Below are 27,555 nucleotides of genomic sequence, written 5' to 3'. Positions count from 1 at the left end.
CAAAAATTCTATAAATAACCCCACTTTCTATGAACAATTCATGCTCTCAAGCCCCCATCTCTCAATATAAAATTTTACCAAAATCCTTACTCATTCCCTCATCTCCTAACCTTCAACTCACCCAACCCTCAATCATATTACTCAATACTCAAGTTTACTTCTCAAAGATTAAGTTCATTCAAGATTATCAAGGGACAATGTGGGTTAGGATGTAGTTTACTTTTAAAGCTTGCATTTTCTTTTTCTATCTCTTTATTTTTTTTTAGGAACCTTAGGATGTAATGCATACCCTCTCCCATCTCTAGTAGGTTAGACTAAGGTTCGATCGAAAAGATGGGGGTTGAAGTTATTTTTTTTTTTTTTTATATCTCATGGATCATGTTGTACATAATGCACTCACTCACATATGCATGACAATGCTGAAGAAATATGTCACCCTCTTAATGAGGTGAAACACTAAGTTTATAGTCATGCATACATGCATCAAGGTTGTGGCCTTAAGGGAACTCCATTATGGAGTCTCTCTAAAAGTTCAAACCAACATTTATATTCATAAAAAATAATGTGGCTACACGAGTCATCCTTTTTCCATAGGATGCTCCTAATGTCGCATTGAAATCAAAACTCCTTTTCTAAGAGAACATTTTACTCAATGCACACATCACCTCTAGCATGCATTCTCATGCATTTTCACTTATTTCCTTAAATTTTACAAAAAAGAAAAATAATGACCAAGCAAAGTAACCACCTTTGGTGGAGAGGATGGGGTGCCTAACACCTTTCCTATCCTTTAACCGGACTTCCTTACTTAGATCCTAAGTAGACTATAAATTTTCCAATAGTCACTATAATGTAAAAATAATTTCAAAATCATTTCGAGTATCCATTCACACTCATTTAAAAAAAATGGTGACGACTCCAAATAATGTAGCATTGAGGCTTAAAGATGAACTTTTCGTGTCTACAATATATAAATATTTTTTTACTTTTATCTCGATGAAAAACATCTATGGTTCCTATCCACTCTCACATTATGAAATGCGATATGAGGTTCTAGTTTGAGGTCACTTCAACATTATTCAAAATTAAATAGTTGAATTAGAAGAAATGCCATGAAATCATTACATTTCTTCTTCTAAAGTGATGTTTGTTATTTTTTAATCCATTTACTATTAATTAAATAATAAATATTAAAAATGAGAATCTTATGTAATTTAAAATAATTTAATTTATATATATATATATATATATATATATATATATATATATATGGAATGTTAACGTTTAAGACCTCATGGGGACGTTAGTATTCTCTAACACTTATTTTTTTTCAATAATACCTTATATTTTTTTATCATTCAGTGAAAAAAAACAAAGGTATATTAGTCTTTTTACATAATAAATACTTATTTATGTAATTAATACTTATTTCTTTCATAATACATGCTAAGGACATTTTATTTTTAAAATTAAATATCTTGTTGCAATAAATAATTTAACAATCAATACAAATAAATATTTATTCTATAAAAAATTAATAAATTTCTATTTATTTTTATTAAAAAATAAAATAAATAGAGATATTATTGAAAAAATAGTGTTGGAGAATGTTAAGGTCATCATAAGATTTTGAACATTAGCATTCTCCTAGATCTATTAGAAAAATGCTGATATGACAAAAAAAATTTACTGTAATTCTCACAAGTCTGACGTAGGATGTGCACATAATCATAGATGTGTTTTTATACTATACGAGTAAAAATCATCAACAGTTATATATGCATGTCCACATCAGAATTGTGAGAATCACAAGAAATACTATGTCACCCCAGTACCATTCTATCTATTAATATAATTATTTAATAAAAGAAATTGGTCTAACCAAATTGAACTTCGGTCGTACCGGTCAACCAATTAAGCAAAATTTCGATCCGCTTTTTAAATCATTGAACCAGCATTATCAAAATTTTTATAAAAAAAAATCATAAAACACGGATTTCACACGCATAATAAACACGGTTTTGACACGCCTCCTCCATTTGGCAGACACTTCAAAGTAGTTGGTGACAGACAAACAACAAACACTACGCGGCGAGTGGGGAAGCAAACACGCTGTCTCCACTCAGCCAACCACTTGTAAACTCCCACTCTCTCTCTCTCTCTCTCTCTGGACTTTCTCGTCCCTCCTTTTTAAAGCCCGAAACTCACACGAGTGAGATCAACTCACACGTGCTACAAAATGTCATTCACGTGCGGACTCGAATGCGTCGTCTGCTTAGGTTTCTCTCGTTGGGCATGGAAACGCTGTACCTACCACGGCTCCGACGACAGCGCCACCTGGCCTCTCGCCACTCCTGAAGAATTCGAACCAGTCGCTCGTATCTGTCGAGTAATCCTAGCCGTCTATGAAGATGACCTCAACAACCCCAAATTCATCCCCAAAGGTGGATATCGTCTCAACCCAGATTGGGTCGTCAAACGCGTCACATACGAACAAACCCAAGGCCGAGCTCCTCCTTACCTCATCTACATCGATCATAACTACAAAGAGATCATCTTAGCCATTCGTGGTCTCAATCTAATCAAAGAAAGCGATTACAAACTTTTGTTGGACAACAAATTGGGAATGCAAATGTTTGATGGAGGTTACGTTCATCATGGTTTGTTGAAATCTGCGATTTGGTTGTTGAATCAAGAATCGGAGACGTTGAACCGGTTGTGGATTGATAATGGATCCTGTTATAAAATGGTTTTTGCTGGGCATTCGTTGGGATCTGGTGTGGCTGCTTTGCTTACTGTGGTCGTTGTAAATCATCGGGATCAGTTAGGTGGAATCCCGAGGAATAAAATACGGTGTTATGCAGTTGCGCCTGCGAGGTGTATGTCGCTTAATTTGGCAGTGAAGTACGCTGATGTTATCTACTCTGTGGTGTTGCAGGTAATTTTAAGCTCAATAGCCCTAATTTTTTCAATTCATGTTCTTTATATTATAATTGAATTTGATTGATATTAATAGATTAGGGTTGAAAATGTTATTCATTTTGGTGGTGTTACAAGTAATTGGAAGCACAATAGCACTAATTTTTCCAATTCATGTTATTTAGATTGGAATTGGATTGATATTAGTAGATTAGGGTTGAAAATGTTTTCCATTTTGTGATGTTGCAGGTAATTTGATGCTCAATAACCCTAATTTTTTTTTTTCAATTCATGATCTTTTTTCACTTTTTGAGTTTATTGGATAATAATTAGATTGGATTGCTATTAATAGACAAGGGTCGAAAATGTTATACATTTTGTGGTGTTGCAGTTAATTTGAAGCTCAATTGCTCATAAAATTTCAATCCATGTTCCCCCATCCTCCGAGTTTATTAGATTATAATTGAATTGGATTTGCTATCAATAGATTAGGGTTGAAAAATTATTTGGCATATTTGGATATTACACTGCAAAATCTTACGTCTCATGTACAAATTGAGTTTCGGATGCATTTGACATTTCTTTGTAGATAAATTAACTAGTAGCATTCATGAAGATGCCATCTTGATGAGGTGACACATGATAACTAAGTTCGAATTCAACAATTTTTCGACGAAGGTTCAAGGTTCAGTTTGGTTAGTTTGGATAAGTTTGGGAAACTTTTGAGGATTATACAAATGATGTTTTTGGGATTCTTCCCAAAACTCATTGTCTTCAACATCCCCGAAAACCCCATCTTGTTCTTGGAATTTGAAGGTTGAAGAAGATAAAATTTTGAGGTTGAAGAGTAAAAATGTTACTTTATTTGGTATGATTGATTTGTTGATTTTACAGATTTAATCAACTGAATTCTTATTCGTCAAATTTTATGAATTTAAAAAAAAAAATGGAGAATTTTGGGATTATGTAAGCTGGTAAAGTTGGTGTGATAATACTATAGACATGGGATCAAAATCACTCCTTCACACTTAAATCTATCTAAAAATAAATAAAAAAAATTAACTAGGAGCACTCTTAAGTTCTTTCAATTCCATTTGTTTGATCAGTAGGCTTGCATTCTTAGGATAATGATAGGTTGACAATTAGCGGAATTACAATGTCAAGCCCCTTAACCTCAATCCAAACTTGTTACTATTGCTGAATTGGCATTCATATTACTGACCCCAATATTTAGGATGAGGCATAGATGATGATGATAATGCTATTCTCAGTTTGTTCGATTTTGTGAGGTCGAGATTATACTTATTTTTTATATTTTTAATTTTTGATAAGTGGGAACATCTTCTAGGTTCGAAGAGACTTGTTGCTTTTGAATATTGACAAACCCCAAATATTAGAAAATGATAAGACTACCTTTCCACGTGGGACAAGAGAGTGGTTCACATGAAAAGTCAATTATAAAAAAATGCAAAGGTAAGTCGAAGTTAAATGGTCATAGTCAGTCATATGGGAGGCAAGTATACCTATCAAAAAAAAAAAAAAAAAAAAAACACGAAAGATAAGGGAAGCAAGTATATATTTTCAAAATATATTGATAAAAAAAAAAGAAGTATATATTTTCAAAATATAGGGAAGCATGTCATAGTTGTGTAATTAATTAGGGAAGCATATTTTGTGTAACATTTTAGGTAGCTTATACAAATTAAAATCATTTAGAAAATGAGGAGTCCTTGTTACTATGCAGGGAACTCTGTTTTGAAAATTAAAACATGAGTGCAGTTCTTTCTCTCTTTAGTTGCACTACTATTCTTGTTATTTATTATTATTATTATTATTATTATTATTATTATTATTATTATTTTGTAGTTAGCATTATTTGCGTTCTTTCTTTTTAATTGAATTTTTTTTTTTTAATGTATATATTTTACATTCTGCCCATATACATTTTATTTTCACAGCAGTTATTAAGGGACATAATACAGTAATGTTGCTACTTCCTCACCTTATTTTCATTAGTTAAACATCTAACCATCAATCTTGTTTTGGATGAGTCCTCCTATTTAGTTTAACTGTAAATATGATCTCTTCCAGGATGACTTCTTACCAAGAACGGTGACACCCTTGGAAGATATTTTTAAATCAATCTGCTGGTTAGTCATCTTATTTCTATGATATTTCTGTGGCTATGTAATGGCCTTTTATTTTCTTTATTCTTCTGCTCCCATTTTCATTTTAAGGGAGCAAAAAATGCTGTTTTCTAAACATTTAGAGTAAACTATTATTATCTCTTAAATCAGGTCTTAATCCTTTGGACAGCTTGCCCTGCTTATTATTTTTCGTTTGCTTGAGTGATACCTTTATACCGGAAGGTAGGAAGCTTAGTGATCCAAGAAGACTTTATGCACCTGGACGAATGTATCACATTGTGGAGAGAAAATTTTGCAGGTACAAGAATCGTTAAATTATTATTAAATGTTTATATTTGCATACAAATAATCTAAAATATCTTATGTCATGATGACAAGGGCCCCAAAACCGTGCACGTGCCTCTCCTTGAATTTACTTTTGCAGATGTTTGTTTCTAGAAACTGTATTGTGTTACATGGTTTAAAAACTGGTTTTGATATCGATTTACCAGGTCACTATCTGAAATCGGTTCAACATCCATATTGGTATAATTGATTTTGACTTTATAAGTAACTAGTTTTCCCTGTTAAAATTGGACTAATAGATTCTAGTATGCTACAATCACAAAATTTTACCTTTATATCAAATAACGCCAATTTAAATTCTAAAATAACCCAAACTGATTTGAACCGCACGCAGCCTAGTCTTGAAACCATGCGGTGCTTACTTATGATAGGAGAATTAATGTCCCTGTCAGGTACAACATGAAACAGTGTACGGATTCCACAGATGTGTGATTTAATCAGCCTTCCAAATCCCATTTAATATTGCATAAAATCACCCAATTCTTATTGATTAACCCCCTATCTCAAACTTTTGGACTGTTAAATGGACAATAAGTGAACAATGAACTCTACAAGTCGAGGCTGGTTCCAATCATGCAATCAGGTTTTTTCTTCCTATTTCCGAGGTTGCAGCCAATAAGTATTGAGTTCCACCAATCTAGATTTGGATGATGACCTTTTAGGAGAGTTTGGTAAGGTAAACTATCTATATATTATGATCTGGTTTTCCTTGATTGGATAAAAAATATCAAGATGGACTGTCCTTTCACCTGTCACGTGATGATCTCCAAGGAGATGTTAACTCCTTTTGTTAGTTAAGAGAGCCAGCTTTCGTGCAAATCCTGGTCGTGGACAACTTTGTAATTCTAGAGAAGAAAATAATTGTTCTTATTCATCATAATGCTTGAGGTACAAAGTATATATAGCATAGAATACTAACAAATCTATAACTTACTTTCCTATAAAAGAGGAAAAACTAATTAGAATGCTAACAAATCTATAACTAACTTTTAGATAAGGACTTCTTTATCTACCCTTGGTGACTATTTTAACCCATATAAGGACTTCTTTTATTTGCACCCTTTTGAGCCAAATCTACCATCAAACCCCAGGGGTGCATCCATATATACCTCTTCTTCTAAGTCACTATTAATGAAAGCATTTTTCATGTCTAATTGCTGTAGAGGCCATTCGAGATTTGCTGCAAGTGACAGGAGAACTCTCACAGTATTTAGCTTTACTATAGGTGCAAAAGTTTCTAGATAGTCAATGCCATAGGTTTGAGTAAATCTTTTAGCAACTAACTTAGCTTTATACCTTTCAAGTGATCCGTCTGACCTGTATTTAATTGTGAACACCCATTTACACTCCACTGTTGTCTTCCCTCCGGGTAGATCCACTATTTCCCATGTCTTGTTTTTCTCAATAGCCTTCATTTCCTCAAAAACAGTCTTCTTCTACTCAGGAACCTTTAGAGCATCTTGCAAACTTTTTGAAATCTCCATACAAGACACTTGTGAGGTAAAAGCATAGAAATTGGGTGAGAGATTTTTGTATGACACATAATTTGACAATGGGTGTTTGGTACATGACCTTACACCTTTTCGGATAGCAATGAAAATATTAGAATCAGTGGACTCACAAGACTCAAACCTACGATTCATGGACTTGGGACCAAAATCAGAATTAGACTGAACTGGTTGTATAGACTCAGAAGAAATGTTACCTGGAGGATCTATGGACTCTTGGCAGTGCAAGAGATCAGTTGACTCTTTCCTTTGAGTTGTATTCCTTGGCGAATAGACAATATCAAAGGGTATTAACCCTATGTTTTTGGTATCTGTTTCTTTCCTATTTGTTTTATTAGAATAATGATCATTATGAGACAACATTTTAGATGGACCTTCATTTTCATTATTTAAAGAACTTGATTCACTCAAATCTGATACAATAATGTTTGGACTCTCAAAATGAACCAAAGGTGTGGGAGAATGAACAATTGGTATTTCCTTAAGTTGAAAATATTCTAGATGGTCCTAATCTTCATTTTTCTTCCCCCCCTAAAGATGAGTACTAAAAAAAGGTGTTTTTTCAAAAAAAATTGCATCCATGGTAACAAACAGTTTTTTAGAAACTGGGTCAAAACAGTTGTATCCTTTTTTATTAGAAGCATAACCAACAAACACACATTTCCTAGCACGGGGTTCAAGTTTTCCTCGATTGTGATCATGAATGTGAACAAAAATAGTACACTCAAATATTTTTAGAGGCAAAGATGATGAAAGCCTATTTCTCGGATAAAACTTGTGGAAAACATTCAAAGGAGTTTCAAAGTTTAAAACCTTACTAGGCATTCGATTTATGAGGTAAGTTGCAGTAAGAATGGATTCGCCCCAAAGATATTTAGGTACATTATTTGTAAAAAGTAATACCCGAGCCACTTCTAACAGGTGTTTGTTTTTTCTCTTAGTTATTCCGTTTTGTTGAGGAGTGTCATTACAAGAGCTTTGATGAATAATCCTTATTTTCAAGATAAAAACTCTAAAACTTTATTAAAGTATTCTTTGCCATTATTTCTCCTAAAGATTTGAATTTTCTCATGAAATTGTGTTTGCACTAAGGTGTAAAACATTTTAAAAATAGTTTCCACTTCAAATTTTTCTTTCATTAGATAAACCCAAGTTAACCATGTATGATCATTAATAAATGTAAAGGACCACATTTTTTCAGAATTTGTAGAAACTCAACAAGGTCCCCAAACATCACTGTGAATCACAGTGAATGGTTTAGAGGCTTTGTAAGGATGTGGAGAAAAAGATGCATGATGATGTTTAGCAAACTGACAAATCTCGCATTCAAAAGAAGATGGACTTATATTCTGAAAAAAAATTGGAAACAAGTACTTTAAATACGGAAAACTTGGATGGCCTAGCCTATAATGCCATAACATTATTTCAATATCCTCAGAAACATAAATAGAATTGAAGCAGGAACGGTGGTCTTGTTTACTCGAGTTGGTCCCATCTTCAAAGACATAGAGTTCAGCACACTCTCTAGCACTGCCAATCGCCCTCCCCGAACTCAACTCCTGAAACTCACAATATAAAGGATAAAAATTAACATGACACTTATGATCAGAAGTTATTTTACTGATGGACAATAAGTTGCAAGACAGGTTAGGAATGTGAAGAACATTATGATGTATTAAGAAAGGAGAAAGATGGATAGATCCGGTTTCGACTTTAACAGAGAGGGAACCATCTGCAATTTTGACTTTTTTGTCGCCTACACAAGGATTGTAAGAGACAAATAACTTTGAGCAACCTGTCATGTGGTCGGTTGCTCCAGAATCGATGATCCAAGAATTTTCTGAATTTGGAAAGACATTCACTAAGAAAGGCAGAAGTGAAAGAATTACCTTTTTGAGCCAACGAACAAGACGGGTTTACAGACAATTTTGGAGATTGAAAAAGTTTATATAAATGCTCTAACTGCTCCTTCGTGAATGGGACAGTTTTCGAATTGATTTGGTGCTCTTGAGATTCGTTTGTTATAGTATGAAAAGCACGTCCTTCTCAGCCAGATCTCTTCTTCCAATTTGGTGGTTTACCATGAAGTTTCCAGTAAGTCTCCTTTGTGTGCCAATGTTTTTTGCAATGCTCACACCATGGCTTCTTTCGCTTATCTCCCTCGGAATCTGATCCCTTAGTAACAAATACCGAACCTTCAGGTTCTTGGTTCAGACCATGCTCTGGATTCCGCAACATGATTCTTTTTCGAGACTCCTCATGCCTGACTTTAGAGAAAACTCCACGAATGGAAGGCAATGGTCGTCGACCCAGAATCTGTCCCCTAACTTCATTCAGGTTCCGATTGGGACTTGTGAGGAACATGTAGACCTGATCATTCTCTTCCCTTTTTTGTGATGAGCACAATCATTAGGATTCTCCCAATCATCATCATAACATTATTCCAGATTTTGCCATAAAGTCACTATCTCATTGTAATATATGGTAACCTCACGGTCGCCCTGCTTGGATTGTCAGAGTCGTGTCTTCAAATCGAAGATTTGGAAAGAATTCTCCAAGTCTGAATAACATTCTCGTACAGCTTCCCAAACTTTCTTGGCTGTCGGAAAAAAAAGGTAGGGCTTCCCAATCGCTGGTTCTGTAGAATTGATAAGCCATGCAATGATAAGGGAATTTTCAGATCGCCATTTTTTCAGGGACAGATCATTTGAAGTAGGTTTTGTCACTTCTCCTGTTAAATGCCCCAATTTTCCTCTTCCATCAATCGCTAATTTCATGGACTGTGCCCATTCGAGATAATTTTTCTCAGCGAGTCTGGGAGAGATAGTCGCCATTCGATGTCGAAGCAACATATTGGATGCTTTCTGATGAATCTGCAGAGGCGGTAGGATTTCTTGTTGTGCTGGTCGTCGCAGTTTTCGCCATGAAGAAAAACTTGGATTGAGAGTTCGAGGCTCTGATACCATGTAATTTTAGAGAAGAAAATAATTGTTTTTCTTATTCATCATAATGCTTGAGGTACAAGGTATATATAGCATAGAATATTAACAAATCTATAATTTACTTTCCTATAAAAGAGAAAAACCTAATTAGAATACTAACAAATCTGTAACTAACTTTCGTATAAAAGAGGAAAATTTAATTACTGCAAAACACAAAAAAATATGCTTAATCATAATCTGAGATACTAACTCAGATTTTATTTGATAGAAAATAAAATATCGTAACAGTTTTCCTAAAACTTCGACAAACTATAATTGATACTGGTCAAGCTAGGCATGTTTATGCTCCAACTTGAATGGAAATATTATCAAACTTGATTATTTTTACCATTTAACGTGTAATTTATGTTTTCTTCCATTGATTAGTAGGAAATAATTAGGGGTTTCTAGATGGGTGGCCATGTTTGATTATCAAAAGGAATCTCCATCGACTGCCTATTAGGGCTTACCTCTAGGAGCGGAGTATAGGTGTAAGTCGATTTGGGATTCCGTGATCGAATGTATGGAGAAGAGGTTGAGTTCTTGCAAAATAAAGTATTTATTTAAAAGAGGGAAACTCACTCTAATTAAGAGTACATTGGCAAGCACTTTGGTTTACCATTTATCCTTGTTTAGTATCCCAAATAGTGTGGAGGAAATATTGGAAAAATTGGTCAAGAATTTTCTATGGCTTGACAAGAATGGTCATAAAAACCACATATAGTGAAATGGAGGGTGGTGTGCGATGCTAAGAGGTATAGGGGTCTAGGAATCAAGGGTTTTAAGATTTACAATAGAGCTTTGTTAGGAAAGTGGTTGTGGAGATTCGGGGTTGAAACCAATAGCCTTTGGAGGAAGACTATTGGGGCCAAGTACGGGGAAAGTTGGAACGGTTGGGAAAGTGGGGAGGTCAAATCGTCGTATAGGTGTAGTGTTTGGAAATGCATAATGAAAGTTGGGTTGGATTTCAAGAAGGGGGTGTGATTTAGAGTTGGTAAGGGTGAGGGTCAGATTCTGGGAGGATTGGTGGTGTGGAGACTTAGTCCTTTGTTATCGCTTCCCTTGTCTCTACAATTTTTCATTAAAAAAGAGAAGTCATGTGTTACTTTCTTGAACTTCGAAGGAAACGAACCCGCGTGGGACTTGAGTTTTAGGAGGGATTTCAATGATTGGGAGATGCAAGACTTACAAGAACTTATAACTTAGCTCGATCAAGTTAATTGGGTAAATACGGAAGACGATGCAAGGGTGTGAATCTGTACTAAAGGTTCTAATTTTACTGTGAGCTCCTTCGCTCCAGGTATGAACACTCTTACAGACTCCACCTTGCAATTCCCTTTTAAGTTCATTTGGGGTTCAAAAGTTCCTTCAAAGGTTTGTTTTTTTTACTTGGGCTGCTTCCCATAACAGATTATCGACTCTTGACTTCCTTATCAAAAGAGGATTTTTGACCCCCAATTGTTGTTTCCCATGTTATTCGAATGGAGAATCAGTTGACAATATATTAATTCATTGTGAATATTCTTATCTCATTTCGTCCCATTTTTTGCAATTGTTAAAAGTGTATTGGGGCAACCAAAATTTGACATTGTCTATGTTTGAGGGTTGGGATTCTACCTTGTTTTTGGAGGGAAAGAAAATCCTGTGGAATTTACTTCCATTTTCAATGACTTGGGGGCTTTGGTTGGAAAGGAACAAGAGGATATTCAAAGGGGTTGATTCTTTTTCTAGAAATACACATGTTGAATATTTTAGGACTGTTATTTTTTTGGTGTAAACTTTATCCCGATTTTAAAGGGGTATTCTTCGAGGAGTTCTTATATTGTTGGGACTCCTTGTGTGATTGTTGATTGTAGGCACCAAAATTTTGAGAAGGCCTTTACAAATTTTATAAATAAAGATCCCTAATTTTATAATGGGTCTCAAATCCAAATTGAGTCCATTAAATGGGACCGTGCCTCTTACAAGCCTGGATTTTGTGCTTTTGCAGATAAGGCCCATGATCTAAATAAAAATCAAGTGATCCACATATTAAATATTGGGCCTCAAACCCAAGTAAATGAGTTTGACCCAATAATGATCCATAGAATCCTTAAAATTGGATTTGGACAAATTTAGCCCTTTAAAAAAATCAATTAAACCTCTTTAAGTTGGGGTATAATTGGAAAGCTAAATTACCTTAAGTCTATAAATACAAGAGCCTTTCTCATTGAGAGGGGATCTGGATCACTTTATCTTAGAAGATAGAAGCTCTCCTTCTAGAAAAGAAGAAGCTCTCAAGCCCTCCTTCAAAGACAAAGTAAGGTTCTTCAGAGATCCGAACTCCGACTAAAGAGAAGATCAAGCATAAAGCCCTTCTCCGGAAGCTAAGAAAACTTTCTCATCTGATAAAGCGCGAAGCCCGGAGAGAAGAAAATCTACAGAAACTTCTATAGAAGATCAAGTACAAAGCAAAGCCAACGTCAAAGCATCCTTCTTAGCCGATAAAGCGCGAAACACGGAGAGAAGAAAAGCTACATACGTCATCACTATTTTGTATTTGACTGTTAATCAGAGGAAACACTGAGATCTGTATCCACTTTTCATCAAAAATCAATAAAATCATTTGCGATCTTATTTCACGAATCTCGAGGTAGATCAGTTGAAATTTATTGTCGACGTCTTTTGTTTTGTTGGTCATCTTGACAGATCGATGTATTTTTTCTTTTCATTAATGAATTTATACATATAAAAAAAATTTGCGGATGTTAACGCTATTGACTACTTTATAAAGAGGAGGATAACATCATAATCTCTATTCTTAATCCTATCATTTAATTCTCTCTTATTCTCCTTCTTGTTTTCTTCAAATTGGTATCTTCTTCAAATCTGAAGACTTTGAACCACTTTGAACTCCAACCAGCTCCATTTTCAAATCACTATTCATTCTCTAAAACACTATTCACTGTCTCACAAAAATAAAAAGGGGAATGTCATGGGTAAGGGACAAAAATGGTATTTAAAATGTGTTCCATGAAAAGTTTAAAACTGGCATTTATGGAAAAATGGGGATATGATAGGTATTTTGAAAAGGTAAACAGTGATAGATAGGTGGCTTCAAAAATTCTCTCTCTGCTTTATATTTAAAGATATGAACAGTGATATAGAGATGAAATCTTCATTTTGAATAGCGGCATTGGAGTTTCGTTTGGAAGCCTCTATCTCTAAATATAGAGACTTGAAGACCGGTTGGTGTTACTCTTAGGACTTGTCCTTGTTCATGTTCTTTGGTGAGCAAAATTCGTAATTTACTATGTAACAAAGTTTGATCTTCATTGAGATTGGTAATTTATGAAATTGTCTTTCTAATAGATATTTTGATATATTCTGTTATGTCCGCTAAAGATCTATCTTGAACACTTTGTGCCATTATAAGGCTCAGCCTGGTCTTCATTATCATTGTTTTAGAAAGCTGTGCAATTGCATTAAATGTCACTTGATACTAGAGTTTAAGTTCAGCTCCTTCTGTTGTGGAATGCAAATGTCATAATAAAAGAATCCAACAGTGTATCTTTAAGGGTCAGATATAGTGTTGATCTAGTTGTGCTTTATGAAGCTTGTTGTTTGTTACTATCTTCTCCATAAACATATTGGCCTTGGAAATTTGCCTCTAAAATTCAGTAGTACTTCTTACTATTTATACAGAAAAGTTACAAAATAAAGATATACAAGTTGCATGTTGTTTCTCCTTATTTTCTGCGTTAATCACTGTGATACTGCTGAAAGGAGACTTGGATGGTCAAGTATAGAACAGAAACATGTTCACATGGTGGTGAAATTGAGTTCTTTAATGTTGGTATATACAGATGTGGGAGGTTTCCTCCAGAAGTGAGGACTGCGATTCCAGTTGAGGGAAGATTTGAACATATTGTCCTATCATGCAATGCCACATCAGATCATGCAATTATTTGGATAGAAAAAGAAGCACAGAAGGCTTTGGAAGTAAGTGGGTTCTAACATTATCTTTTCTTCTATTTCTATTTCTACTTGTAGATATGTAAGGCCGGTTGTAAGAGCCAATAACATAGCCAAAGTGTTTTGTCATATATGGGCTAAAAGTTTCAGAATGGGCTGATTTTTTGTGAGGATGATCTCTATGCACAACAATTCAGCCCATTCTGAAACTTCTAACCCCAGCTTGCAAGTTGAAGAATTGTGAACCATCAATTTTACCGTTAATTTGTAAACCACTTTGATGGGGCTGATTTTTTTTTGAGGATGATCTTCTCACTATAGAGATCATCCTTACAAAAAGATCAGCCCATTCCAATACTTTTAGCCCTATAGGACAAAACTTTGGCTGCAGAACACTAGCCACATATATATTGGTGGGTTCAGGATTTGGTGACTCATGGAAAAAACATGACCCCAACCTTTTAAATACAAAATCCAACGGTTGAGATTTATCCTCGAGATAAGTATCTCCGAGATGTATGTTATGGAGATATGTATAAATCTTGGCCGTTGGATTTTGTGTTTACACGGATGGGATCAAGTGTTTTCTCATGAGTTATTGGATCTTGACCACACACACACACACACACACACACACATATATATATATATATATATATATATATATGAGGATGGTTCAGCAGCCATAAGTTTGCCAAACATTTTTCAAAACATGGGTTAGAAGCTTTGGAATGAGCTGATTTTTTGTGAGGATGATCTCTATGATGAGGAGATCATCCTCACCAAAAATCAGCCTATTCCAAAACTTCTAACCCCATCAAAAGTGATTTACAAAAATTGGACGGTCCACGATTCTTCAACTTGTAAACTAGGGTTAGAAGTTTCAAAATGAACTGATTTTTGGTGAGGATGATCTCTTCACCGTAGAGATTATCCTCACAAAAAATCAGCCTATTCCAAAACTTCTAACCCCATTAAAAGTGATTTACAAAAAATGCCTTTAGGGCTGCCAAACCGCTCCATATATATATATATTGGTCCCGTTCGCCACCCTTAGTTTTACCACACACTTTAACAAACGCGTTTTGTCTTATATGGGTTAGAAGTTTCGGAATGAGCTGATTTTTGGTGAGGATGATCTCTATGGTGAGGAGATCATCCTCACCAAAAATCAGCTCATTCCAAAACTTCTAACCCCATCAAAATTGATTTACAAAAAATGGACGGTCCACGATTTTTCAACGTGTAAACATGGGGCTAAACATTTCGGAATGGGCTGATTTTTGGGGAGGATGATCTTCTAATCATAGAGATCATCCTCACCAAAAATCAGCTCATTCCAAAACTTCTAACCCATGTAGGACAAAAAACGTTTGTTAAAGTGTGTGGTAAAACTTAGGGTGCTGAACATTTCCCTATATATATATATATATATATGTATTTCCTATAGTTGCTACAATTTCATGAGGATAAACTTCCCATCATGCTATAGTTTTTTGGGGATAAACATCTCTTTGAGCTACAATTTTTGTGGAGCTTGCTTCATTGCCTTTACCCTTCACCCCTCTAATTTTACCATATTTCATCTTTTACCCCTAAGCTTAACCCATTTTGTTGTTTTTTATCTTTTACCCCGTTAACCTCAATTTTTTTTGATAATAGTAGTATATATACATATAAGGAGCCGTTCAGAGGCCCTAATGTGTGCCAAGGATCACGCCAAGTTTTTAACACCGTTAGATATCGCGAGATTTGATGCTTGGGATTTCATTTTACAATTGGCATCAACTTTTGACTTAAAAGTTTTAATTTAAAACTAGGTCCCTTGAATTTATTAACGACCCCCTATCTCACTTTAACTCATTTCTTTCTCTCATTATTACTCTCTCATGTACGTCCAAAACCAGACTTGTCTTCTCCATCTCTCCCGAAACTCTCTCCACAAAACTCTTTCTCGTCTTCTATCTCACACGAAGATCCTTGCACAAACTCATCTTTTCTTTCTCTCTCTCGAAACCTTCTTCATAGAACTCTCTTTTGATCTCTCGTCTTCTATCTCACGTGAAGATCCTTTTACACACTTGTCTTCTCCATCTCTCTCAAAACCTTCTCAATCGAACTTCAAAATAACTTTGTTACAGTGGTAATAATGGTTACATCCTTGAACCATGCCATAGCAGTCTACTCCAAAGTCCAAATTAGGTTTCAACCCCCTTTTGAATGGTGGTTTTACAATATAATGTTATATATAATACCAAATAAAATTGCAGTGGCAGATAAGAAAGCAACTCCCCATGATATTGCCTCACACACCTATATGAGACAAGACAAAATTAAATTAAAAAAAAAATAAAAGGGATCCAAAACATTTATAATAATGAAACAAAACAGCTGCTTATTACATGAGTATAATTTTGCATTGCTTAGCCATAATAAAAATAAAGCTTTCAGGTTGAAGTAAACATAGAAATGAACCACGATCTAGTTTCGTACTTAGTCCACAACTTATTTGTGTCCCAATCTGATGCGATTTTTTTTTTCCTTCTCTCAAGATCACGACAAAAAATCTGCTTGATGGGGCTAATAAACTAAGATGCTTAAACTCTAAGGATTGCTAGACTCAGAAATTTAGTTTGTAGAATTTAAAAAACTTCAGTTGGAGTTCGATTAACTGATTTTACCGAATGGGAGTTTACAGTTTAGAAGGCATTTAGATCTAACAATGGACAACTGCAAAAATTAATAATTTTTGGGAAGTTCAGATGTCATGTATGTTTTATCTAATTGAAGGTAAGGGGTCCCCATTGTTTTTGAGAACCCAACTGGTAAAACTTTTAGGACTGTTTTTAGGATTTTACCTAAGGAGGTATTTCCTTATCTCTCAAGAATTTGAGTGGTTGAATTCTTTCAAAGCAATCCAACAACTTAGATCACACAGGTGAGGGTACCAAACCCCATGGTAATGGAGAAAGGGGGAAGCTTTTGGATTTTATTTGAATTTAGACTCCAGACAGATGTGTAGCTCCCCCCATTGTAGTTGTCCATCAGAATATTTTTGTTGTTGAGGATTCAACAACAATTCTCAAGTCATGTGTGCCAAGTGGACATGTGGATTCATGATTGAGTCCGATGATTCCACCAAAACCTTTCATTTTAATAAAACTATTCTATGGAGAGGGTTTTGATAGAGATGGAGAAGACGAGTCTGTGCAAGGATCTTCACCTGAGAGAGAGAGAGAGAGAGAGAGGGTATTAATAAATTTGAGGGACCCACTTTTAATTCAAAACTTTCTATAGCAAAAAGTTGATGACAATTGTAAAATGAAATCCCGACCGCGGATCTCCCGATATCTAATGGTTTAAAAACTTGGCGCGGTCCTTGGCACACATTAGGGCCTTTAAATGGTTTCCATATATATATATATGAGACAGAACCGCCAGCCAATAACAAAACCCACGCTTTTTGTCCTACATGGGTTTAAGTTTCGGAATGGGCTGATTTTTGGTGAGGATGATCTCCTCACCATAGAGATCATCCTCACAAAAAATCAGCCTATTCTAGAATTTCTAACCCCATCAAAAGTCATTTACAAAATATTGCACGGTCCAAGATTCTTCAACTTGTGCAAACTATGTTGAACTGGAATATCCTAGACCTGTACTGGCTATTGACCGAAATTGATTTTCCAATCAAAATTTTAACACCTCGTACCTTGAGTTCATAACCTTTGCCTCCATATCAAATTTTCAAAACCTTGTATTCCCAGGCTAATTGGTCTCTGCAAATGTGATAGAAATACATTCCCTTGGCCCTCAAAACCCCGTTCAATTCTCTCCAGTAACTATGAACCCTGGTGTGACCCTTAATTGAAAAATTAGAACCTTTCTAAACTTGGAATATCCTACCAAAAACCCAAACCCTCAATTGAGCATTGAACTTGTGCTTCGAAAGGGGTCTTTTTTGAGGATTTCATTATTAGATGGGAAAGGGTTTGTAACTTGTCTTTAGGGTAGCTCCTATTTAGTAGTTGGTTGGTTTTTTTGTAGTCTCTGGGATGGTCATCTCAACCTCTCCACGTTCTTTCTCGTTTTAATAAAGTAATCTTTGCTTATAAAAAAAAAACTTGCGCTTCTAAAGCCCACTATTTATGGATGAAACGTGCCCCAAAGCCCAAAACCCACAAAGACTGGATGTCTCCTCAAGATATATATAAGAATGTGTGGTCAGTCCACCATTTGCTAGCCCTTGTTGTGGTTTGGCTTCACCAAAACCTCTTTTCTCTCACTTATTTATCTCAATTAAAAGGTCCACGAGTCCTTTGAGGGCTAAAATGCTATAAAATCTCAAAAAATGGGCTATTCAAGGCAGAGAAACTCCCTTTTCCCGTCAAGTTCTTTGCTAAGATCCGGGGCTTCATGGATTGCTGGATATTTATGATGTGCCTCTCATCTTGCTTTGGGAGAAACTTCCTTTTCTCATCAAGTTCTTTGCTAAGGTCATGGGCTTATTCATGGATTGTTGGATGTTTATGATCTGTGGTACATACTCCCCTTGGTGGGAGTGATTGGGTGGGGTGCGGTGAATGTTTGTTGTTGGGGGAAGAGATGGGCAGTGAATCAATAAAAAGAATGATGGCCCAAGGTCAATAAAAACTAAAGTAAAAAAAAGTTAAGTTGACATACTCATCCACGTTTCAGTGTATATTTTAGAAGTTTCCATGTTTTCAAATTGATTATATAACCCTCTGTTTTTGAATTCTTGATTTCTTCCTTTGTTCCTATCATAGAGAAGAAATAATCTACAGATTTATTTCAACTATCATGGGGTGAATTGGACTTGATTTATCTTGGATTTGAGCTTTGATCTCTGTGCAATTCTCATGAGTTAAATAATTTAAATAGATAATGAATTAAATTAAAGCTCACCTTTGCAGATCAAGGTTACACAATTGTTAAAAGAAATGTTAAATTAGATTACTTCTTCCCAAAGTTCTTCAGTTGCAGGACTTAGACCATTTGAAGTGAGAAAATTTCCAGAGAATGGAACCTTTTTTTTATTTGGGGAGAAAAATCAAGGGTGTTTTGCTAGATGCTGAAGAAAAAGGCATTCATGTCATATTTTTTGTTAGCATCTGAAACAAGACCTGACTATGGAGGATGACTGTATGCCATCTGTTTCTAAACATAGGAGTAAGTCAAATATTCACCAAAACCCTCAAGGATGGTGATTAAGGACGGAAAGGGAAGAAGGTGAAATAAGTGATGTAAGGGAACTTGGTTTGGGTTTCAATTAAGGATTTGGGCTAAAGGTTTAGGGTACCCCAAAGGGTTTGGGTTGCAGGGATTACTTATGACGTTTTGCAATTAGAGTGTTGGAACTAGTTTTCGAATTAGAGGTATAATATAGGATCAGATAATAGAATATAGGGTAGATTTGGGGAAGATATTAATGATATAGGTATTTATGGTTTAGGGAGGATTTGATGGATTTCTTGATGGGGTTAGATGATTCTTGATGAGTTCTGGATGGTTTCTTGATAGGTTGTAAACAAAAAATAAGAGGAATAAAAAAAAGAAAGAAGATAAAAAAGAGAAGAAGAATTATTTACTTTGGAATCATCCCAATGATTCTCTTGACATCACTAAGTTGAATGCACTAACATTCAAACAAGAAAAAAACCAGAACTTCTTTTAGTTTTTTTTTTTTTTTTTTTAATGTCAAAATTGTGTGAAATCAATTACAATAGGGAAGCATTCAGAGGCCCTAAAGAGAGCCAAATATTTTTCAATGTATGGGTTAGAAGTTTTATAGAGACCATCTTCACAAAAAATCAGCTCATGCCGAAACTTCTAATCCCATCAAAAGTGTTTTACAAATATCGGACGGTCCACGATTCTTCATCTTCTAAACTAGGGTTAGGAGTTTTGGAATGAGCTGATTTTTGGTGAGGATGATCTCTCTATTTTGAAAAATGTTTGGCACAATTTTGGCTTTCTTTAGAGCCTCTGAATGCTTCCCATTTATATAGACTCTCACATGTTAAACTCAAAACCTTAATTCTAAACATTGACGCTTTTAACCTTGAGAAACCAATTTCATGTAGAATTGATAGCCTATTAGTATTTTGACCATACTCAACACTCACAAAATCTTGGATGTTACATACCTAGATTATAGTAAATAGGGAGTACGTAAATAGAATAGATCATGTTACATAATCATATTGCTAGCTGATTTGGAGTATGATTAGGATTGGATAAGGATTAATTTGAATTTAATTAAGATTAGGATTAGTTGGTTTTATCTAAAAAACCTTTTTGGTTTAGGAGATTGACCATCTCGAATCGGTTGAGGTCCGATCTGCCTCTAATTAGATCAATCTCTAACCTCATTCACTTTTTATTCTTTATTTTGAGGTTCGATATTCCCAATACAATCTAGGATTGTATCAAGTGGTATTAGTGCAGTGTTCTTCGGATTGTTTGGGAAAAATTTGCATCGTAGTTGCCTCCACAACCATTACCATCGACAAATCAAGGGAGAAATTATTTTTAGATCTGAATCTTGTCCTCCAACCTATTATGATCGTCTTCATCTCCAATCATCATCACTATAGTTGCGTCTAATTATCCTCTAATCTAATGGAATCTGATCTTCCTCACGTTATCCAACCAGTGAAATCTCCATCTTAGATGATCTCCATCAAACATGCCTAGATTATAAAGAATCACTGTTGGAGTGGCTTAATCTTTGAAGGTTTTAAAATTCAACCATTGGACGACCAGTTCTGCATCAGCACCATCTACCGTAGATTCTTTCAAAATCTTGGAGAGATACTCGTGGGAAGTCTTCAATGCATTGTACTTGTTGGATAATGGTAAGAGAAAACTTCCAGAAGCCTTCTCATCAGTGTAGGTTGAAGAAGATCCTACCAAGGGATTTGTTAATCTACATAAGTCTCAACTCTGGTTTCACAAACCCTACCCTGTTTGAACTTTGACCCACTAACCCTTCAAGTTGGAAGTCCGACCCACTTCGAAACCAATCACGTGTAAGCATAAAACTCCCACATTGACATTCCCTGCCATATGTTGACATTGCCTACTATACCCTTGGCCCATCCTTAAAATAGGCCCACTACCATTACAACTGGCCCATTCTTTAACACTAAGATCAACTCCATTAATACTTGATCCATTCCAAGCCCACCTAACACCCAAAAACTAGCCCACCTACTTGCATAAAACCATCAAGTCCTTCAGTCTTAACCTTCTCCCTAAAACCATTTTAGTATAGACTACCAATGTCAAAACCAGCCCACTTAACAAGTAGTTGCAATAAGGCCCAACCACCATCCCATATTGCCACCAAACCCACACACAACGGCACCAACCCACTTCATACCCCAATATTATCCATTAAATCACATTGATCGATCCTCATCTTTGGAGAGATCCTACAGTTTGATGAAGATCATGGAGTGGAATCACTGGGTGATGACTGGAAAGAAGTTGATTGATTAATCAAAGAAATGCAACAACAAAATCAAGCCATGTATCTTACAACATACCATCTTATAGATCTATATTTGGATGCCATTGAAGATGATCACATCGTGGAGGGATGTGAAACAAATATTAGAGGATTGGTATTAGATCATTCCTTACAATCATTATCCTAGGAGCAGAAAATAAATGTCAATATCAACAAACATAATGAAGATGGAAAACAAGACAAATTTGATGATAAGAACGATAATATTGATGTAGTTGGTTATTATAGAAGAATTGTAGAAAGGAATTGTCAAGTCTCTAATTAAGAGCTTGGCAGATATTTATACTAATAATAAGGTGAATGGACATAAATGCCCTTACATAGGTGAATGGACATAAATGCCTTTACACATAAATAAAAAAATTAGACTACTACTATCTACTATTTTCCAATACTCCCCCTCAAGCTGGAGCAAATATATCAACTAAACCCAGCTTGATAAGATGAGAGTTAGAGATAGAAGGACCAATAGACTTTGTAAACATGTCTGCGAGTTGATCTGAAGAAAATACAAATACTATCTAAAGGGCACTAGATCGAACTTTCTCCCTAAGGAAGTGAACATCAACCTCTATATGCTTAGTTCGTTAATGAATAATTGAGTCAAAAGCAAGCATGATAGCAGATTTGTTGTCGCAAAACAACGAGGAAGAACTAGAAGGAGAAAATCCCATCTCTGTTAGTAAAGATCGAAGTCAAAGAAGTTCACATGTGCCAAGGGCCATAGCACGATACTCAGCTTCAGCGGAAGAGCAAAAAATCACACTTTGTTTCTTACTTTTCCATGAGATAAGGTTGCCTCCATGGAATGTACAGAAACCAGATGTAAATCTCCTATCTATAAGAGAGCCTGTATAGTCAGCATCAGTGAAACACAACAAATGTGGTTAAGCAATGGATGAGTAAAAAGGGCTAAGGCCAGGACGTGACTTCAAGTAGCGAAGAATACGGTGAATGACATCAAGATGAGACGTATGCGGAGCATGCATAAATTGACTGACTACATTAACCACAAAGGTCAAGTCTGGTCTAGTGTTAGTCAAATAAATTAGACGACCTACAAGCCTCTGATACGAAGAAGGATCAGATAATAGATCACCAGATTCGATATGAAGTCGATGATTCTGATTCATAGGAGAAGAGGTAGGACGACAACCAAGCATACCGGTGTCCTGAAGAAGGTCTAGTGTGTATTTGCGCTGAGATAACGAAATACCACGTCGAGAACGAGCTACTTCTATTCCCAAGAAGTACTTGAGAGGACCCAAGTCCTTAACCTCAAAGGCACGACCCAATATCATTTTCACCCTCTCAATCCATTGTGCATCATCTCCTGTCAAGATAATAACATCTACATACACTAGAACAATGGCACAGTGACCATCCAATCCTGGATGAACAAAGCAAGTATGATCTAAGTGGCATCTGGTAAACTCCATAGATAAAATAACTTCTGAAAAACGCTGAAACCAATCATGCGGGGACTGTTTCAGGCCATACAGAGATTTGAGAAGGGGTGGCCTAGGGATGGTGCCTAATCACCAACCGGATTTACCCCTACTACCCAAATAAAGTCACACAGACCGCGACCAGGATTGAAAATTACGACCATCTAACAGAGCAGTGGTAATTCGCTGTGTAGAAAAATTTGCCCCAAGAGCAGTGTGTGAGTCCTTTGTCTCGTGAGTAGATGTCATGGCTTACTCTGAACTAGAAGTAAAAGTGCTTGTGGATTGAAGGGAGATCTCGAATAGTCGAAATTAAGAATAGTTGCCTAAGTAACAGGTTTTGCTGTCGCAAAACACAGCAACCACACAAGATATTAACACACCCTAGAAAAAAAATCACTTCTGTTGCTGTTAGCAGCACCAAACACTGCCCCAAACACTGTTGCAGGGCATAAGAAAGGCTACACACAGCCACTGTTGCTGTCGCACAAATCTGCTGCTATCGCAAGAGTACTGCAACCCCAGAAAATTGATCTAGTTGCTGTTAGACAGACCTAAACAGCAACTGCTGCTGTCGTGGAGTAGAAACAATACTGAGAGGGCAGTCGTAGATCACCCAGCAGTAGGCTATTGCTGTCACAAGTCACTGCAGGCCTCCTAATAGGTATATGGTGTTGTCGCAGGTCCCCAAGCAGCCACCAACACTGTCGCAGACCACCAAATAGTCACCAAACTGCTGTTGCAGGTCACCGCAGACACAAAACAAGTCATTAAACGGCAACTGCTGCTGTTGTGGGGCAGAAAAACCACTCAGGGAGGCTGTCGTAGGTCACCCAGCTGTAGTCTATTGCTGTCACAAGCCACCGCCGGTCTTCCAATAGGTATATGGTGCTGTTGAAGGTCCCCAAGCAGCCACCAACACTGTTGCCGTCCACCAAATAGTCACCAAACTGTTGTTGCAGGCCACCGCAGGCTAGGGATAGATAAAATTTTTTTTTATTGAAAGGCAGAAAACCCTATGATAGGGTATACACACAGCACAGAAAATCGTAGCATATGAAAACGGGAACAATCCTTATCGCAACATGCAATTAAGGGATCAAGAGTTAAAAAAAAAAAGAAACCCCCGAAGGGGAGACCTTACAACGAAGTTGCTACTAAGTTATTAAGTTTCAAGGTTTAGAGGTGATGATGAAGGAAGAAAAAGAAGAGAGGAGAAGGGAGGTCGATGGATCCTTTTTGGCTCTGATACCAAGAAGAATTGTAGAAAGGAATTGTCAAGTCTCTAATTAAGAGCTTGGCAGATATTTATACTAATAAAAAGGTGAATGGACATAAATGCCCTTACATAGGTGAATGGACATAAATGCCCTTACACATAAATAAAAGAATTAGACTACTACTATCTACTATTTTCCAATAATTATGAAGAACAAAAAGCATTCAATTTTGTATTCCCAATTGATTTTGAGGTATATGTCATCAAGTCAATTATCTTGTAGAAATTCCAAGACACGAAGGTCCGAGATGCTATTGGTGATGACATCATCATTCACTTCAAGATCCAAATGGTCTACAAGACATGTGTTAAGATGGATGTAATTGTTTCCTATGCGATTTGGGATCCAAGAGGGCTCGACCTTTTGAGGATAAGGTCAATTTCAAGAGAGGTGGAATGCTACGTACCTAGATTATAGTAACAGGGAGTACATTAATAGTATAGATCATGTTACATAATACTATTGCTAGTTGATATTTAAATCAGGATTAGGATTCTTAGTGGAGATTTGGATTATGATTAGGATTGGATAAGGATTAATTTTGATTTAATTAGGATTAGGATTAGGATTAGTTGGTTTTATCTATAAATACTTCACGTATTTTGGTTTTGCGAATTTGCGAATCAATGAGAAATTAATCAAAAAATCCTTTTGGGTTTAGGAGATTGACCATCTTGAATTGGTTGAGGCCCGATCTGCCTCTAATTAGATCAATCTCTAACCTCATTCACTTTTTTTCTTTATTTTGTGGTTTGATCATCACAATACGATCTTAGGATCGTATCATTGGTCTTGTTAGATAGTTAACTGAATAACCTTTCAAATGACACAAATATCAATCTAATATGACAAATTTTAACCCCTCAAAATTAGCCCTAAAGAAGATTGACGTAAATAATACTTTGGCTCATAGATGACTCCTAAAATAATAAAAAACCAAATAAACAGAAGATTCTTACATCTCTAAAATTTATCCAACCCATTAATGGGCTACAAAATCTACTAAATAATGATCCATCATCTTTGATATCCCCATCAGATGCCAAATGCAAGTAATGTACTAGTAATGGGCAAGGTAGAGGAATTCTTATTGAGGGCAACATGGAGGTATTTGTTTTAAGGGAATTGGATTGGCTTTGAGGATTTTTTGTTAGACTGGGACTTGTTTTGTTCATCTTGAAGGTTTTATAGCTTGTAAACCTTTTTTTGTTTCTGCTTCTTGTCTATTGTTTGCTGGTAGGCTATGTTGATGTCCTATTTGTTTAAGCTTCTTAATACATAAATGTTTTTACCTATTAAAAAAGAAATGAAAATGATTGATTAGGTTTACAAGTAGATGCCAACTTGGTAAGTTGGTTAAGTCCTTGAATGGTAACCGCATATTTGGGATCACAAAATCCCACCTTCACCCTTATGTCTATCAGGAACTAAAAGAGAAGAAAATGGTTAAACATAAGCAACATAAAGTAAATTTGATTTTTTTTTTTTTTTTTTTTTTTTAAAGTTGAGGGGAAGCAGAAGTATTTTCATTGAATTTTGACTGTCATTTACTTCTCACAGAGGATGACGGAGAACAGCGCCGCGGCAGTGACAAATGCACCAACACCTCAAAGATTTGAAAGGTTGCAGACCCTTGAAATAGAGCACAAGGACGCTCTCGAAAGAGCTGTGTCCTTGAACGTCCCTCATGCCGTGACACCAGAGGAACCGGCCAGAGATGCAGACGCTATGGCTCGTCATAGTTCAGATACAGAAAGCTCTCACACGACATCAAAGTCCAGTGATGGAGGAACTAAATGGGATCTTCTAGTTGAGAAGCTTTTCAACAGAAGTGAGTCGGGTGAATTTCTTCTAAAGGAGGATGTTGTTCCCAGATGAATGCTGATTCTTCCTTTTTTTTATTTTGCGGTTGAGTACATCTTTCTTTGGCCCTTTTTATTTATTTATTTAAATTTTCATTATGCACATATCTTTTCATATAAAATGAAAACTGGTGTGCCCAGCCTTACCCCAGGTTGTCTACCAGAAAGTTGAAAAAAAGAGAGATTTTCATCTCTGTTGGAGAGAGATGATGTGATCTTTAATGTTTTTGTGGGGGCGTTCATGTTCTACCACGTTTCAATACAAACCAATTTCAGAGATACTGATTGTTATTTATTGTAGCATTTGAAGGTATTTCTCTGTATAAAACATTCAACTATCATTTTTGAATCACAGCACTTGTCTTTATGTGTGCTTCATTTTGTTAGATTCCTCAGCGTTTTTTTGGATTTCCATTTTCATATGTTGAAGAGGCCAAAATTTCCTTAAATTCTTAGAGAAGTGCTGAAATATCATGTTTTAAAGTTACAAGTGTTACTGATTTTGAATATGAGGTAGAAAAGATGATGTAAGTATGGGGAAAATGAGATTAGAGAAGGTGAAGTTTCTGTTCTCAGAGTCACTATTCACAGATTCTCTTCTTTAACTTCTTATATTAATAATTAGTTTCCAACCAAACGTGGGAATGATATACATCATGAGTTAAAACAAGTTCCAACACTAACCCTTAAAGTGAAATTCAATCGATTGGAGTGGATTGCTTTCGGTGGCTAATGTGATTGAATGAATGGAGTTGTTAGAATGTTGTTTACCAAATTTTTTTTTTCCGCAACAAAATGAAAATCTACCTCAAAGTCCTTTATTTTTTTTTATGAAAGATGGGATTATTCGCAATAAATGAGACTGTCTCATAATCAATGGTTTTAACTTCAAATGTATTTCACTTTTGAATCCCAATTCTTCCATTAAAAATCGGAGCTATATTAGCTCATAAACAATATGAGATACTCTATATTTGGCTTCTTGGACCTTACAGCCACATGTTTCTTATTTGTTTATATAACAAGATTATTCAGGAGTGAATCTTCTATTAGGAGATTCAACTCAACCTACATTTTGATTGGGTAGAAAAAATCGTTGAAATCTATGGATTCAAGATGAGCTCGAAGATATAGATTTTTGGGGAAAAAGAAGTATTTTTTCTTCTTCTTTGAATATAATGAGTAAGATATAGGTACTGATTTAATAGGAGGAGATTTAAGTCATTTTATTAGAGATGCTATTGGCACCCCAAGTTTTACTTATTATACCCTAATTTATTAAATTAGTAATCAGACCCCAATTAAAGATTAAAACACACTCTTCTAACTTTATCAAGGTTTGGCTGAAATTATAATCTTATCATTACAAAACATTATGACATTCGTTCAAACAATTTCAATAGCTGTTTACAATTATATTAGGCTCATTTGGATCTTTTTTGTTGGATACCAAGAGATGACACGTCGCACCTAGTGATTCAAGTTATGCATGAAGATCCGAGATAACTCATTTGAAGGTAAGCTCGTCTGCAAATCAATCATGGGTTTGGACCTCG

The 27,555-nt window shown here is 35.7% G+C and overlaps 1 protein-coding gene across 1 annotated transcript; it reads left to right on the top strand.

Moving 5' to 3' along the window:
• Positions 1-2,110: 2,110 nt before the first annotated feature.
• On the top strand, positions 2,111-26,385 carry LOC147410055 (uncharacterized). Its single transcript, XM_086432242.1, has 5 exons — positions 2,111-2,938; positions 5,011-5,069; positions 5,236-5,364; positions 13,746-13,881; positions 25,698-26,385. Exons 1-5 carry the CDS (start codon positions 2,240-2,242, stop codon positions 26,013-26,015), a joined length of 1,341 nt encoding a protein of 446 aa, XP_086288368.1. The 5' UTR covers positions 2,111-2,239; the 3' UTR covers positions 26,016-26,385.
• The last annotated feature ends 1,170 nt before the right edge of the window (positions 26,386-27,555 follow it).

This window comes from Akebia trifoliata, chromosome 2, assembly GCF_017979445.1.
Source record: "Akebia trifoliata isolate Shusen 1 chromosome 2, ASM1797944v1, whole genome shotgun sequence".
In the NCBI taxonomy this organism is placed as follows: Eukaryota; Viridiplantae; Streptophyta; class Magnoliopsida; order Ranunculales; family Lardizabalaceae; genus Akebia; species Akebia trifoliata.
Note: the sequence above shows the minus strand (reverse complement) of the source record. Positions and strands in the feature narration are given on the sequence as shown.